General features: G+C 60.6%; 2 protein-coding genes across 2 annotated transcripts in view; one reads left to right on the plus strand and one right to left on the minus strand.

Annotated features, from left to right (window-relative positions):
• The window catches only part of GLB1L2 (galactosidase beta 1 like 2), a 24508-nt gene extending 22108 nt beyond the window's left edge, over positions 1 to 2400 (plus strand). The window contains exons 16-19 of the mRNA XM_014463944.2: positions 1008 to 1095; positions 1388 to 1499; positions 1903 to 2019; positions 2300 to 2400. Of these exons, the coding sequence (XP_014319430.1) occupies positions 1008 to 1095; positions 1388 to 1499; positions 1903 to 2019; positions 2300 to 2386 (404 nt within the window). The 3' untranslated portion in view covers positions 2387 to 2400. The remainder of the gene's footprint in view (positions 1 to 1007; positions 1096 to 1387; positions 1500 to 1902; positions 2020 to 2299) is intronic.
• A 4296-nt stretch (positions 2401 to 6696) lies between these two features.
• On the minus strand, positions 6697 to 13054 carry B3GAT1 (beta-1,3-glucuronyltransferase 1). The gene is made up of 6 exons (XM_006098305.3): positions 12978 to 13054; positions 12678 to 12824; positions 10112 to 10620; positions 9252 to 9548; positions 8255 to 8355; positions 6697 to 6904 (listed from the first exon to the last, which is right to left on the minus strand). The coding sequence occupies exons 2-5, from the start codon at positions 12787 to 12789 to the stop codon at positions 8269 to 8271; spliced, it is 1005 nt and encodes a 334-aa protein (XP_006098367.1). The 5' UTR covers positions 12790 to 12824; positions 12978 to 13054; the 3' UTR covers positions 6697 to 6904; positions 8255 to 8268.
• Positions 13055 to 14147: the final 1093 nt, after the last annotated feature.

Below are 14147 nucleotides of genomic sequence, written 5' to 3' on the forward strand. Positions count from 1 at the left end.
CATGGATAAAATAATCCTTCTATGTAGGTCCCCGGCCACTGGCAACCATATGTGAATATGTTAGAAAACGGAGGGGAATCACTACAACGTATCCCATAACTAGCAGCAAAATAACCAACCCTCTAGATAAACCATTGTATGCTAACACTAACCAAGTCCCCTAGGGGGTGTGCACCTTCTTTTTGCCTCAGAAAAGCACCTTTCCTTTCCTTCGAATTTACTGATTTCCCACTGACTTGACGGGAGCATAGGCCCCATACAGGGTCAGGGCCATTCCTCTCCTAGAGGGAGAGAAGTCATGTTAACCTCTGTGGGGGCGAGGATTGGAGAACCCCATGGCTGAGGGGGGGGTGATTGTAGGGTCATCTGATGGAGAGGGGTTATAGTGCGGCATTTAGATGAGGGGGGTCATGGGGAGCCATTGAAAGGAGGGGGGTTATGGGGAGCCATTGGAGGGGGGGTCATGGGGAGCCAGTGGAGGGAGAGGGGTTATGGGGAGCCATTGGAGGGAGGGGGTCATGGAGGCCCAGTGGAGGGAGGGGGGTCATGGGGAGCCATTGGAGGGAGGGGGCCATGGAGGCCCAGTGGAGGGAGGGGGTCATGGGGAGCCATTGGAGGGGGTCATGGGGAGCCATTGGAGGGGGGCCAGGGGGGCCACTGCAGTGAGGTGGAGGTGGTTCTGAAAGGCCCCCCTGGGTCCTGACCTCTTCCCTGTTAGCCTTCCCTGTGTGTGTGTCCACATGCCTGTGGTGAATACACAGTGAGCACTGAGCTGGATCCTCTCAGCTCTGTCATTGCCCTCGGCCTGTTCTCTCACGCACGTCCCGGGGCCTGGCAGACACGGGGTTACTCATTCTCAGCCCCTCAGCGCTTTATGGGGGAGGTTTGCTGCCCCGTTGGGGGCATGCACTTCAGGAGGAACCTTGAACTTCCCAGACACTGCCCCTGGGTGAGGCTGGCAGAGGCCAGGCCGGGTGTGTCTCACCCTCCCTGCCTCCGTCCCACAGGCTTAATTGGAAATATCTACCTGAATAATTCTCCCCTGAAAAACTTCAGAATCTACAGCCTGGACATGAAAAAGAGCTTCTTTCAGAGGTAGGTCCCAGCCGAGGGCGGAGTGTGGGCTCCCAGGTGACGTGCAGAGAGAGCCGGTGGCCCGGGAGCTGCTCCGGCCTCACCCCTCCTCTCGCTCAGCTGTGAGCAGACCAGGGCCCTGCCACGTGCCCAGGTGGGGCAGTGCCCGCCCCGGAGACGAGGGCATTTCCACAGAACCACCTGCTGCCATTCCTGGGACCCGTGGACTGGCGCCTTTGCAATGGGATGCGGGGTGGGGCCCGGATCTGAGAAGGTACCCTCTTCGCTTCCTTGTTTTCTGTTCTGTCCATAGATTCAGCTCCAGCGCGTGGAACCTGGTCCCCGAAACACCGGTGTTCCCCGCTTTCTTCCTGGGCGCCTTGCCTGTGGCCCTTTCCCCCTTGGACACCTTCATGAAGCTGGAGGTTGGTAGCTGCCCCCGGCCCAGGTTCTGGGTCCGTCCTCAGCTGCTCTGAGCCCGAGCCCGGAGGAGGGGCTGCTCCCCACAAGGCCTCGCCCTCTCTCACCTGCTCCTGGACCGTCCGGCTTTGGGCTGCCCCCTCTGCAAGGGCCTGGCCTCCCCGGGGAGGGAGCGAGTGGGCTCCCAGCAGAGGGGCTGCCCTGTGGGACTTCTCAGGGCCCAGGTTCCTCCGTCCAGGGTGGGAAGTCAGGGCTATTGGGACAGAGAGATGGGGCACCCCGCCTGGTCATCTCCCGGCTGTCACATTGGCCGTTCAGAAGCCGAGAGAGGAGCCCAGAGCGCGTCTGCCCTCCTGGGGGTTTCCCTGTGCCGGCTCTGCGTCTGACTTACACTCGCTCTGCTCCAAGGGCTGGGAGAAGGGGGTTGTCTTCATCAACGGCCAAAACCTGGGGCGCTACTGGAACATCGGACCCCAGGAGACACTCTACCTCCCAGGGGCCTGGTTGGACCAAGGCATCAACCAGGTGGGAGCACTTGCAGCCCCTTCCCTTCTTCCCAGGCCCCTTTCCCACTCCCGCCTCCTGGTATCACCGTGCTCCCCAGGGAGGGAGGGAGGGAAGCCCTTGCCACAGTCGGTTAGGGCCGGAGAGGGAGAGTTCTGGCCAGCTCCCTCTCGGCTCCTCCTGGCGCTGGTGAGTTGCGGGCCCCTGTTCCTTCCGCCCAGTTCCCAGCCCCTTGCCTCAGGCTCCCTCTCCGGCTCCAAGACACCCCCGGCTGCTGCCACCCCAGCCCTTCTCTCCCCAGGTCATTGTTTTCGAGGAGAGGGCGGCAGGCCCTGTGATACAGTTCACCGAGACACCCCACCTGGGCAGGAACCAGTACATTCACTGAGCCGTGTGGCGGGAAGCGGGGGGGGGGGGGGGGGCGCCCGTCCTCAAGGGGGGGCTGGAGGGCTAAATGGTTGCCCCCCCAGCCCATGGGGGGGGGGGGCCCATCAGGAGCGTTTCCTCCGAGAGCCGAGGGCCGTACCTCTGCCCACTGCTGTGGTTCAAAGACCCCAAACCCTGCTGAAAGAAGTGGGGGGGCTGGCCAGGGGGGACGCTCTTCTCATCTGAGGGGGTTCTAGACTGGGCTCTGTGGATGGCACTGCCCTACTCCCTCTCTCCGGGGAGAGGGCAGAGGGATGGGTGTCTGGGGTGAGTGTCTGGTCGGGTCTCCCTGTGGTGACACCAGGGCCTGGGGAAGGCCTGGCTGCTGGGCGTGGCTGCTGCACCCAGCTGTGCCCTGCGGACGTTCTCGCCGGCCTGGCCCATCCCTCGGGGCCCCGTTCTGTTTCTGAAATAGAGGCCTTGGCCCCAGCGGTAGAGGACAGTGAAGAGGTGTCTCTCCTGAGTTGATTATTGTTTCTTTTTTCTTAGAAAATATTTTTATTGATTTCAGAGGGAGGGAGAGAGAGATAAACATCAATGATGAAAGAGAATCATTGATGGGCTGCCTCCTGCACGCCCCCTACTGGGGATCGAGCCTGCATCCCGGGCATGTGCCCTTGACCAGAATCGAACCTGGGACCCTTCAGTCCGCAGGCCGACGCTCTATCCACTGAGCCAAACCAGCCAGGGCGGCGGTTGTTTCTTCGCAGCCCTCCCCGCACCTTCCCTGGGGTCCTGGAAGGAACCCCGTTTGAGAGACACGCGTTTCCTTTCTTCCTTCCCACTGTAAGCGCATCCGACAGGATGGCAAGCTGGGCTGAAGAGAAACAGACATCTCAGCCCCTTGTTCTCCTGAAATGGGGAGCAGGTCCAGTTTCACTCAGTGACAGGAGGGGACTGTGGGTCCCAGCAGGAACCCACCTCTCTTGGAGGCACAGGGGGAAAGGGCAGAGGGCCCAGCTCCAGGGCGTGGCGGGGGGTTGGCGGGGTGAGGGTCACCTCTCAGGAACTTTGGGTACCAGGCCTCGTGCAGACCTTGCCGCCGGCTCAGTCTCCCCCCCTCGCCTCCCGTGACGAAGCTGCAGCGGGGAGAGGCAGGCTTCCTCGCAGTTGTCTGTCTGTCCGCAATGCAGGCACTTGTTCTGGGGCCGGGCTCGCTGTCATGAGTTGCAATAAAGCAGTGGAGTTGAACCCTCGGTGGTGGTGGTTCTCTGACCCCGTCTGTGCTGCTGTCAGCCCGAGGCAAAGGCAGCGTGCAGCCGGGCACAGGTGCATGCAACCCAGCCAGCACTCAGCATCCGCACTGACTCCTCACCACCACCTCCTGATTGGCTGTCCCTCGCAAACACCTCCAGAACCGAACTACCCTCCACCCCACCGCTTGCACTTTCCTCCAGCTCACCAGCGCCTGGACCTGGCTCATTGCCGAGCCGCCTCCCCCAGCCCGCCCTCACTTCTCTGCTTCTCGTCAGCACAGACATGGAGCGATTCTTCTAAAAGGCCATTAGGCCATGTCTGTCCTCTGCTCCAAACCCTCCAGTGGCTTCCCTCTTCACTCACAGTAGAAGCCAAAAGCATCACCCTGGTCCCCAGGACCAACCAACACGTCCTGCCCGTCCCATCTCCCACCACCGACCCCTCCCACCTTCCCAGTCGGTTTCAGTCACCTTGGCTTTGTTGCTGGTTTTGAAACTTGCTAAGCTCTCTCCTACCAGGGACAGAGGTCTCTGTTCTGGAAGGCTCTGGCCAGACAATGGCACGTCTGCATGCTGCTCTTCTGCTCAGATGTCACCTTATCTGGGGGGCCTTTCTGACCACCCTGTGTGGGGCTCAGGTCTCCCCTACAGCGACCCTCTGTGCCCCCCACTCAGCCTCATGCTTGTCCTCAGACCAGGTCGCATCTGAAATGCTATCGATCTGTCTCCTGCCCACCTGCGTCCCCTCGTGAGGAGGGGACCTCCGTGAAGGCTGGTGCTGGCTCCTGGAATAATGCAGCCCGTTGTAGGCACCTGGCAGATACTCATTCGGTGGAGGGTTCAAGCAATCCAGGGGAACGCAATCAAGCCGGGCCGAGGAGGATTAGGGATGTTAAAAACTGTATCTGACTTTTAATTTTAAAAACAGATGAAAGACAGTTAATGAAAACAGACCCGAGGGTGCGGCTGCCCCGGGCCCCGCCCTCCACCATCTCTGTTGGGGACGCCCAGCCCCCAGCATCACGCCTCTGTGGTGGGAAGTTTGGGAAGCAAACGGTATAGTCCTGGACCACATTCTGATCGATCACAAACATCCCCAGCAAAGAAGGAAGCTGCAGTCCTCCAGGACTACAGTGATAAATAAACCCACATGCAGCTACGGTGGGGCCTTGACTTACGAGTGTCCCGACTATAACGAGTTTTTCGAGATACGAGCCAGTCTCTTGGCCGATTTTTTGCTTTGAGTTGAGAGCTAAAATTCGGGCTACGAGCCAGCTTCAGATACCCCACTGCTAGTTGGCGCAGCGAACGTCACAGTGAACGCCACAACATCAGCCCAGCATCACGTGCCTCACTCGTTCACGTTTTGATTTGACCTACGAGTAATTTGAGTTACGAGCTCCATCACGGAACGAATGAAACTCGTAAGCCAAGGCCCCACTGTACTAGAGGACATGGGGCGAAAACAACTCAGGCCTGCCAGACAAAGTAATACAGGAGAGGGAGCAGGAGAAAATGCCTCGTTTTGTTCAGTATCAATTTCCTGAAGATGAGCCCTGGGTTGTTTCTGGGGTTTTTTGGTGTTTTATTTTGTTTGTTTGTTTTGTTTTGGGCTGAGAAGGTAGCCGTAGACCAGCCAAGCTCATCTGAGCACAGGGCTGGGGAGGCAGTGGGATGCCTGGGCCTGGATTCACGCATTTGATGGCCGCCTGTGCCCACCTCGTCCCTTCTCTCCCACGCCACGTGATGCCGAGAGCTTGATTTCCAAAGCAACCATGTAAGAGGTTGGGGGGATGCCCTACAAGGTGGCTCGGCGTTCCCAGGGATAAGATCCCATTGGGTGGGCTCATGACTACGTGGAAAATTGCGTCTGTTTCAAAACAGGCAACCAATGCTATTTTTTTTGAATGTTTAGGTTGCTGGACTAAGTCCAATCCCCCCCCCCATAGCCACCCCCTCCCCCCCCCCAGGAGTGGGTTCTCTGTGGTCCTCAGACTGGTCCTGTGAGTTTAAATGAAGTGTTAGCGGTTAAAAAATAAACACCCCTTCCGTAGGCTCAAGCCTTTCCTTTTCCCTCCACGCGAGAGGAAAATTGTGCTTCCGACTTTCAGGAGCATGAGGAGTGGGATCACCACCAGAGGGCGCTGTCCCCAGCCAGAAAGCCAGGGGCCTGTCCGGCGGCGGCGGGAGAGCCGGACACACGCCCCCTGGCGGAGGGAGCTGCCAGCGCATGCACTGTTCTCGGGCCGGCTCGCTCTGCAGGCTTCCCACCTGGGGAGAAGTGAGATTTTTTTCTTTCCCACGTTGTGTTTAAAATAGAATTATTTCCAACGTCGTGTGTGCTCGGGTATCCTTTCCCCTCTGTGTCCAAATGATCTCGGTCCCTTGCCCAGAAATATCTCTGCTAATGCAGTCCCCCTCCTGCCCCCAAACCAGGGGCAGGAAGGAGGCTTGGAATTGCCCCCACCTCTCCTGCCCCTGAGGTCTGTGGCTCTCAAGGGCTTCAGGAAGAGGGCTCCTGCCCTCCCCGTCCTGGCCCAGGCAAAGGTCCCTGGCGCCCAGTGGGCGTGGGGGTGGCAGCGTGGGGGACGGGCCCATGTGGTCGTGGTCCAGGCCAACCCGTGGCCTGTGCTGGCTTGAGGACCATCTGCTTCTCTGTGCTGCAGGGTTGAGGGGCCTGGGGGGAGGAAGGAGCTCCTCTCCCACCACAGCCCGGGGCATGGGGGAGCCTGGGGGCAGGCCTGCTCCCTCCTGCAGGGCTGACCGCTGCTGGGATCAAAGACGGACTTATGCTCTGGAGACAGGGACTAGAGAACAGCCACAGAGACACGTGTACTTGAGAGCAACTCTCCGAGAGGGGCGGGTGCCCCTGGTGCCCGGGCAGGGCCTGCTGTCTGGTGTTCAGAATCCTCCTCTGGCCGGCTGGCCGGTGTGGCCGTGCTGGACCCAGGAGCAGGGAGCCAGGAGGGCCACCTCCACGTGACCGCCGAGTCTTTTCCGACGCCCCGCTGTTCAGCATCACTCGGGCCTGGGGTGCGGGAACCTCCGGAGAGGAGGGCGGGGGCCGGGCTGGCAGCGGGGCCCTGCCACGCTGGGTGGAAGAGAACGACACGTCCGGGATTTCTGTGCTTTAGGCTCTCCGTCCTTTTCCTGGCCTCAGGCTGGGCTCTCTGAAGCCCCAGGATAGAAAGGAGGCTGATGGCCATTCGTTTGGAGTTTGCCTTGGAGGACCGTCAGCCACGGGGAGAGGATGGAAGGCAGGATCAGGGTGTGAGAAGAGGCTCCTGTGAACGGGGGGAGGAGCAATGAGTGAGGTGGGTGTCCGAGCGGCCAGTGTGGCCAAGCGACTCAACCCTTAGCCCCCAACAGGCCTCATTGAGGAGCCACCTGGCCCAGCGGCCAGGCCCTCCGTGGTGGCACCCTTGCTGTGAGGCACGTGAGGCAGGGAGCTGGGCTCTGTACTGATGGCTCTCAGCGGCACTGGCCCAGATGATGTCTTAAGTTCGGGGGACAAAACAGGCAGACTGACACCCTGGGGTCCCCGATGCGCAGGGGACTTGCAAACGTGACACAGAAGCGGACACTGAACTCTGGGCTGGCGTCCAGCTGTGTCCGTTGTCAGCTCCCGCCTCTGGGATGACATCCTAGAACAGCGGTTCTCAACCTGTGGGTCGCGACCCCTTTGGCGGTCGAACGACCCTTTCACAGGGGTCGCCTAAGACCATCCTGCATATCAGATATTGACATGACGATTCATAACAGTAGCAACATGACAGTGATGAAGTAGCAACGAAAATAATTTTATGGTTGGGTCACAACATGAGGAACTGTATTTAAAGGGCCAGAAGGTTGAGAACCACTGTCCTAGAACTACACGCCCAGAGGAAGTTCCAGGCGTGACCAGTCACCCGGCCCAATTCATCCCATGGAGCTTTTCCTGAACATCACCCCTTTGCCTCTAAAATGTAGGCAGACCCCGAGGCCCACATCCATAGAGGACTTTAAAGACTGAAATAGCAACAGCACCGCCTACAGAGGACATAGAACGTGCCGGAGTCTGTTCTTGGGGCCCCCCACAACCCATTTTACAGATGCAGAAACGGAAGCCTAGAGCAAGGAAGGTGGAACCGTGAAAGTGGTAGGCCAGGAGCTGAACCAGGCTCTGGGCCCACAGTTTCACCATGGCACCCCCCCATGGTCACGACTGGGGGACACATGGGCATGCGCGATGAGGGGGAGGCAGTGAGTGAGGGTCCTTGTCACGGCGGCGAAGAGGAATCCACGGAAAGAGCCTGGAGCGAGCACACGGCAGTGCCTGCGGTGGGACAGGTGTCAGGGCCAGAATAATGGTGGTGACCAGGCAACGTCTGGAAGGAGAGGCCCCCCAAGGGTGGCGAGAGGGCCCAGCTGTGTGGGAGAGGCTGGCTCTCGCTAATTTCCAGACAGGGCAAGGGGGAGGGCAAGGGGAAGGGAAGGAGAGGGCAAGGGGAAGCCAGCTCTGCCTCTTCCCCTCATGCTGGCATTTCCCTGTCCTCCCACAATGGAAGACCGGGAGGAAGAGTCTTGGCAGATGGATTCTGGGTCCACACCGGGTCTGGGCCTGCCCCGTGCCCGCGGCCCTCGGCCCGCCGTACCTGCGTCCCGGGGCTCAGATCTCCACCATGGGGTCCGTGAAGCCCTTTTTGCCCTCGTTCACCAGCACGGGCTTCTCCGTCCGCGTGTGCCAGACCAGGATCTGCGTGTCCAGAGACGGGAGACAACATGGAACAGGCCCCCTGGCCTCCCCCTGCCACCTCCTGCTCCCGCCCAGACCCTGCAAGGATAGCCCTGCCCCTCCCGTTCTGCCCCCGTTCCATCAGGATGTTCTCCCATGTTCTTCATTTCTACCGACGCCTCCCTCTTGCTGTGTGTACATAGGGTGCATTCAAAATAGCTGTTGGGAACAGTGTGTGCACAACTACAGAAAAAATAGACAGATAAACCCGAAGACTCCTCTTGCTTCTCATGCTCTCCTGCATTTTCTTTTTTTAAATATATACTGTCTTTATTGATTTTAGAGAGAATCATCGATCGGCTGCCTCCTGCACGCACCCTGACCAGGGACTGAGCTGCAACCTGGGCATGTGCCCTGACTGGGAATCAAACCGGTGACCTTTCAGTGCACGGGACGACCTTCAACCCATTGAGCCACACAGCCCAGGGCTCCCTAGAGAGGGAGAAGGTTGTTTAGGAGCCTTCAGCTCAGCCAGGTGACCGACCGCCCAGGCCCTCACTGCAGAAGCTCAAACTAGGAAGTGTGTGTGTGTGTATGTATGCGTTTGTCCATGTGTGCACACATGAACATGTAATCGCAGGGAGGCCATGAAGCCCAGCTCTTCTGCGGTGCGGGAGGCGACACACCTGGCTCGGCCTCACCGGTCACCACCCTCCCCATCTCCCTGCTGGACATCAGTGTGGCTGCCCCATGGGTGACAAACTGCCTTCGGGGCCGGTGTTCTCGGAAGGCGCGGCTCTAGACTGGCTCTTCGTTGCAAGGCTGTTTCCGGGCCTATTTCCCATCCCCCACCTGCAGGGAGGGTTTGGCTGGGCATGGGAACCCCGCATCAGGGCCGTTGTTCCCCGGGGCCGTACCTTGGTGCAGTTGGCGGCCTTGGGCTCCAGGTCGCTGAGGGTGACCAGCTCCCGGAGGAGGCTGCTCTCCTGGTAGCCCCCCTTCACGCCGCGCAGCTTGAAGTAGGCCTGGCTGCGCTGCAGGATGAGCCGCAGGTTGACCGCAAACCCAGCCATGTCTATGGCAAAGGGCCGGTGGGGGTCGAACACCGTCTTCCAGCCGACCACCTTCCCCGCCGCGTTGACCCGCGGGGCCTCGTACCGCAGGCCCCCGACGAAGGCCACGGGCCACACGGACACCCTCCGGGTGCTGCGCATCTGCAGGGGACGCAGAGTCAGGCCCCGGAGTGCCGACGGGAGCGATGCCCGTCCCCGTGGGAGGCGACATCACCCATGCACGCTGGGCTCACGGGCCATCAGAACCAACGTCGGGGCGCAGGTGGGCACCTGCAGGGAACCTGACCCCTCTCTCCGGACGACCCTCCCTCCTCTTCACCCGCTGGCTGCCACTTTCTTGCTAAGAAACCTCTCTTTCCAATTCAGAGTCTGACCCTCCTCTCCTACCCCCCAAACTACCCTGACTCACAAACCCCCAGGACAGGACCCTGGCCCACACCTCATGCGGGCGAGCCGCTGAGGCGGGTCTGTGGTCCTGCCGCTCTAAGCACCTGTCCCCTTTAACCAGGGGACCGCTGAGGCCACAGCCGGCTCTCCGTCCCTTGTCCGGCCCCTGCAGGCTGCACCGCTTCCAGCCTGGCCCCGCCTGTGACCTCTCTGTGCGCCCCTACCCAAAGGGCCGCTGTGGGAGCATCCCCATTTTCCACGCCACCCCGCATCCTCCCACCCCTCCCCCACCCCCGCCCCCGCCCGGTGACCCTGACCTCCTCGAAGAGCTCCAGGCTGTAGGTGTTGTCATCGTCCGCGAAGTACACCACGCCCGGCTGGCTGGCGTTGCGCGGGAAGGTCTCCCGCAGCCAGCGCAGGGCCAGGTTGCGCTGCATGGTGCCGCGCGGGATGCGCGGGTCACGGGCGTCGCCGCGCAGCTTGTAGTTGCGGGGCGTCTCCACGTGCAGGTGCGTGTAGTTGAGGCCGGAGTCGCGCAGCAGGCGCGTGGCCAGCGGCGTGCGGTGCGGCGCGTCCTCCACCAGCAGCCAGTGCAGGTTGGGCACGTGCAGCAGCGTGTTGGCCAGGCGCGTGAGCTCCGCCTTCTGCACCGGGCGGCTGTAGGTGGGCGTCACCACGTGGATGGTGGGCAGCGTGTCGGACCACGGCGGCGGCCGCGTGTACACGTACTCGGTGCGCACCACCTCCACGATGTCGCGGTCGGACATGCAGTACTCCCTGGGGTCCGAGCCGGGCGGGGCGGGGCGCCGGGGGTCCCCGCCGTCATCTGCAGGGGAGGGGGTGGGGGGAGGGACAGGCAGTGTGAGCGGGCCCTGGCCTCGGGCACTGGGCGGGATGCGCCCATCTGCCTAGTCAAACCTGCCCTCTGCTCCCAGGAGAGCCATCAGGCCCCTGCCTGGCGCTGTCTGTCTCCCCACTTTCCTAGCCCCGTCTCCCCACACAGCAGAGGGGACCTCGGCCCCCTTCTCCACGGGGCAGCGCTGTAGCTATTTGGATGCGGCCGGCCATGTCCATGGCTGCACCTCCAGTTCCTGTATTTGTTGGGTTTTGTTTGTTTTTTTAATATATTTTATTGATTTTTTACAGAGAGGAAGGGAGAGGGATAGAGAGTTAGAAACATCAATGAGAGAGAAACATCGATCAGCTGCCTCCTGCACACCCCCCACTGGGGATGTGCCCGCAACCAAGGTGCATGCCCTTGACTGGAATCGAACCTGGGACCCTTCAGTCCGCAGGCCGACGCTCTATCCAGTGAGCCAAACCCGCCAGGGCTATTTGTTGGGCTTTATGTGACCACATGTCCGACCCTCACCATGCTGGCTGCCTCCTCACCTGGCCGGAAGCATCCAGAACCGCTGGGACCGAGCAGGGCCAGAGTGTAACTGTGGGGAGCAGCGGCTTCAGCCTGTGGCTCCTGGCTATGGCCTGTGTCTCAGTCACTTGGGGTGATGGCTACATGTGGATTCCCAGGCCCTACCTGGGCCCTCGTCCTTCACACAGAGATGGGGCGGGTGCCTTCGTGTTTATCTCGCTCCCCGTGTCATACTGTGCGCATGTCGGTGGGAGAATTGCTGCCCTCGAGTGTGAGTCTGTGGGTGCACGGAGTGCACAGGGGGAAGAGCTTGACAGCAGACTGAAGGCATGGGGGGGCAGGTCAGATGTGGGACACAGGGAAGGTTTGGGGTGTAGGAACCCCCAGTGTCAGAGGGAAAGGCAGCCCCGTGGAGGGGGAAGCTGGGGACTCAGAGCCCAGTTCTCCCGCAGGTGCTTCCTGGGACTTTTCCTCGGGCGGGGTCACTAGGTCAGGAGAGGTCAGGGATGCCCACCTGATGCCCTTGTAATTAGCTAGTTATTTGTAACAGGAAAGGAGCAAACGGAAGGCCAACCAGCATAGGCATGGCATCTGGGCAGCTTCCCCAGGAAGTTGCAGCTTTACATGCCCCGGGGCCCTGCAAAGGGGAGAGAGACGCATGCCCAGTAAAGCTGGGGCACTAGGGAAGGTGCTGTCAGTCATGCCTGGGAGCAGAGGTCATTGGCCAGAGTGGGCGTGGCCACTGCCAGCGGGAAGATTTGGGGTACCTAATCCCCTGAACAAAGACGCTCTCTCTCTTGGTCTCCTCCTCTGCTTTGGGGAGTCTCGTTGCAGGGGGCGCGCTCTCCTGGCTCCCCCGCATTCGCCCACACAGCCCTCAGCCCCGTGCACCCCACCCGCAGTGGACGGAGGGACTGCAGCCAGCCTGCAGCGGAAGCTCTGGACACCGACTCTGCTTCTAGCGCTGCCGACCCCCCACCGGCACGCCTTCCAGGACTGGACCGAGGGGAATGGGACTTTGGAAACCCTTCGATGGGGAATTCCATGCAAGTAAAAACCACGCCTCCTCCTGGGCCCGTCTCGGAAAATATCGTTAAGGACCCCACCCCCAGCACTCAGTGGGGAAAGGGACTCCCCCCCCCTCACTTGCACAGATAACATAACTAGGAAAAGAGGGGTGAAGACTATACTCCTCTTGAGTTTTTAAAACACAACACAGGCGGGGATCCTCTTCATCCATCCCTCTCCCCCCACTGAGGCCGAGTGCTCCCAATCCTTGCCATCCTGGAATCAGATGCTGAGTTCTGTGTGTGTGAGAGAGAGAGAGTATGTGTGTGTGTGAGCATTCACCTGATTCCCAAAGGGGCCAAGACCCCTTAAAAGGGTCAGGTCGTTGGCCTGCATCCTCCTTATGGCTCCTCCCAGCTGCCTGGTAAGTGGAAATGAGAACTCCCCCAGCATGGGCTGTGCTCACCGGCGTTACTGACACCAGGCCGGGGCGGAGGGCTCACCCTTGTGCGCGGCGAGCAGGGGCGCGATGGTGCTCTGGTGCCACACGGTGACGAGCAGCGTCCAGGGCAGCACGATGAGGATGACGGCCAGGATGTCCCGTCGCTTCGGCATCTCCAAGGCTGGCTGGGCCCAGAGCTCCTCATTACCTGAGCGGCGGCAAGGTCCGGAGATGACAGACGACGGCGCCGGGGGCGGGGGCAGCGCACAGGGATGAGCACAGGGGAGAAGAGAACAGGAATGGGCCGGACAGGCCAGGCACGGGGGCGGCAGAGAAGCCGATGCTGGCTAGCGGGTCTTACCAGCGCTCACAACCCACCCATTGCGAAAGCAGGTTTGCAGAGTCCAGCTCGGCCAGAGTTTCAGAAGGGGTGGCGGCTCAGGGCACAGTCAGGAGCCCTGCCAAGTGCATACCTGCAAGAGAGAGCAGAAGAGGATGGCCAGAGACCTGGGCGGGGACGGCATCCAGGAGGGCCCGGCCCGGCCCTGGCTTGTCGTGTGGAGCCCGGACTGCCTTCTCCCGGCTGCTCAGCAGGGAGCAGAGGTTAAGGGCACAGACTTCAGACACACCTGCATTGGTTTAAACACTGAACTCTGCCACCGACAAGCTGTTGTTCCTTTGCCAAGTTGCGGCAACAGTCCGTGCCACAGTTTTCCCATCTGTGAAATGGGTACCATCAGCACGTGCTTTACAAGGTGGTTCTGAGAATTAAACAAGTCAGCGCCCCTAGAGCCCTGAGGACGGCGCCTGGCGTGTACATACTGAATCTACGACGGTGCTGGCCACATGTTTGGGCCCGGATGGTTTCTTCAGAGCCTGGATAAAGGGGGCAGCCCTGGGGGGTAATGAAGCGGAGTGACCTTATGCCACACCCCTAGCCCCAGTCCCCAACTCCAAGACCCCTGAAGGGGCTGCAAATGGGCTGATCAAGGTCTCTGTTTATCTGGCTGAGCTCAGGCCATTGGATGGACAGGGGAGCGTCTAAAAGGCCTGGCTGGGAGATTCCTCTGGGTCCTCCGTGGCTCCAATGGGGCTTTTTCAAATGCCCTTTATCTTGGGGAGGGCCCTAAGTTCTGGGTGGAGAAAGCCAGGCAAGGCGAGCTGTGTGCAATTCGGCGAGTTCGGCCTGCACGCCCAGCTTCTGTGGCACTCACATCGCCGCCCGCACGCTTTCTCTGGGCAGCCTCCTCATTCCACGCCTCTACCTCTGGCACTCGCTCAACCTCCCGCTCATCTGCTGGGCTGTTGTTAGTAACAACAGCTGTGAGATAGCACCTATGGTGTCCGAAGGTGACGCTGGGCAGTTCATGTTCAGCGTCACAATAACCCCGGGTGCTCCGCGCTGTCCTTACCGATATTTCACATGGGGAAATGCCCCAGTGGCTTGCCCAGGCCAATGCCAGGACATGGTGCAGCCAGACGTAAACCCAGGCCCTTCGGTCTCCTGCAACCAGGGGCATGGGGGAGGCAG

Source organism: Myotis lucifugus, unplaced genomic scaffold (assembly GCF_000147115.1).
Source record: "Myotis lucifugus unplaced genomic scaffold, Myoluc2.0 scaffold_229, whole genome shotgun sequence".
Taxonomy (NCBI): domain Eukaryota; kingdom Metazoa; phylum Chordata; class Mammalia; order Chiroptera; family Vespertilionidae; genus Myotis; species Myotis lucifugus.

Excerpts from the sequence above, each read along its gene's own strand:
- B3GAT1 (XM_006098305.3), bottom strand. The coding sequence starts at position 12,789 with ATGCCGAAGCGACGGGACATCCTGGCCGTCATCCTCATCGTGCTGCCC. Across the intron at positions 10,621-12,677 it reads CCTGCTCGCCGCGCACAAGG|ATGACGGCGGGGACCCCCGG; the intron begins GTGAGCCCTCCG and ends CCTCCCCTGCAG. Across the intron at positions 9,549-10,111 it reads GCCTGGAGCTCTTCGAGGAG|ATGCGCAGCACCCGGAGGGT; the intron begins GTCAGGGTCACC and ends CGTCCCCTGCAG.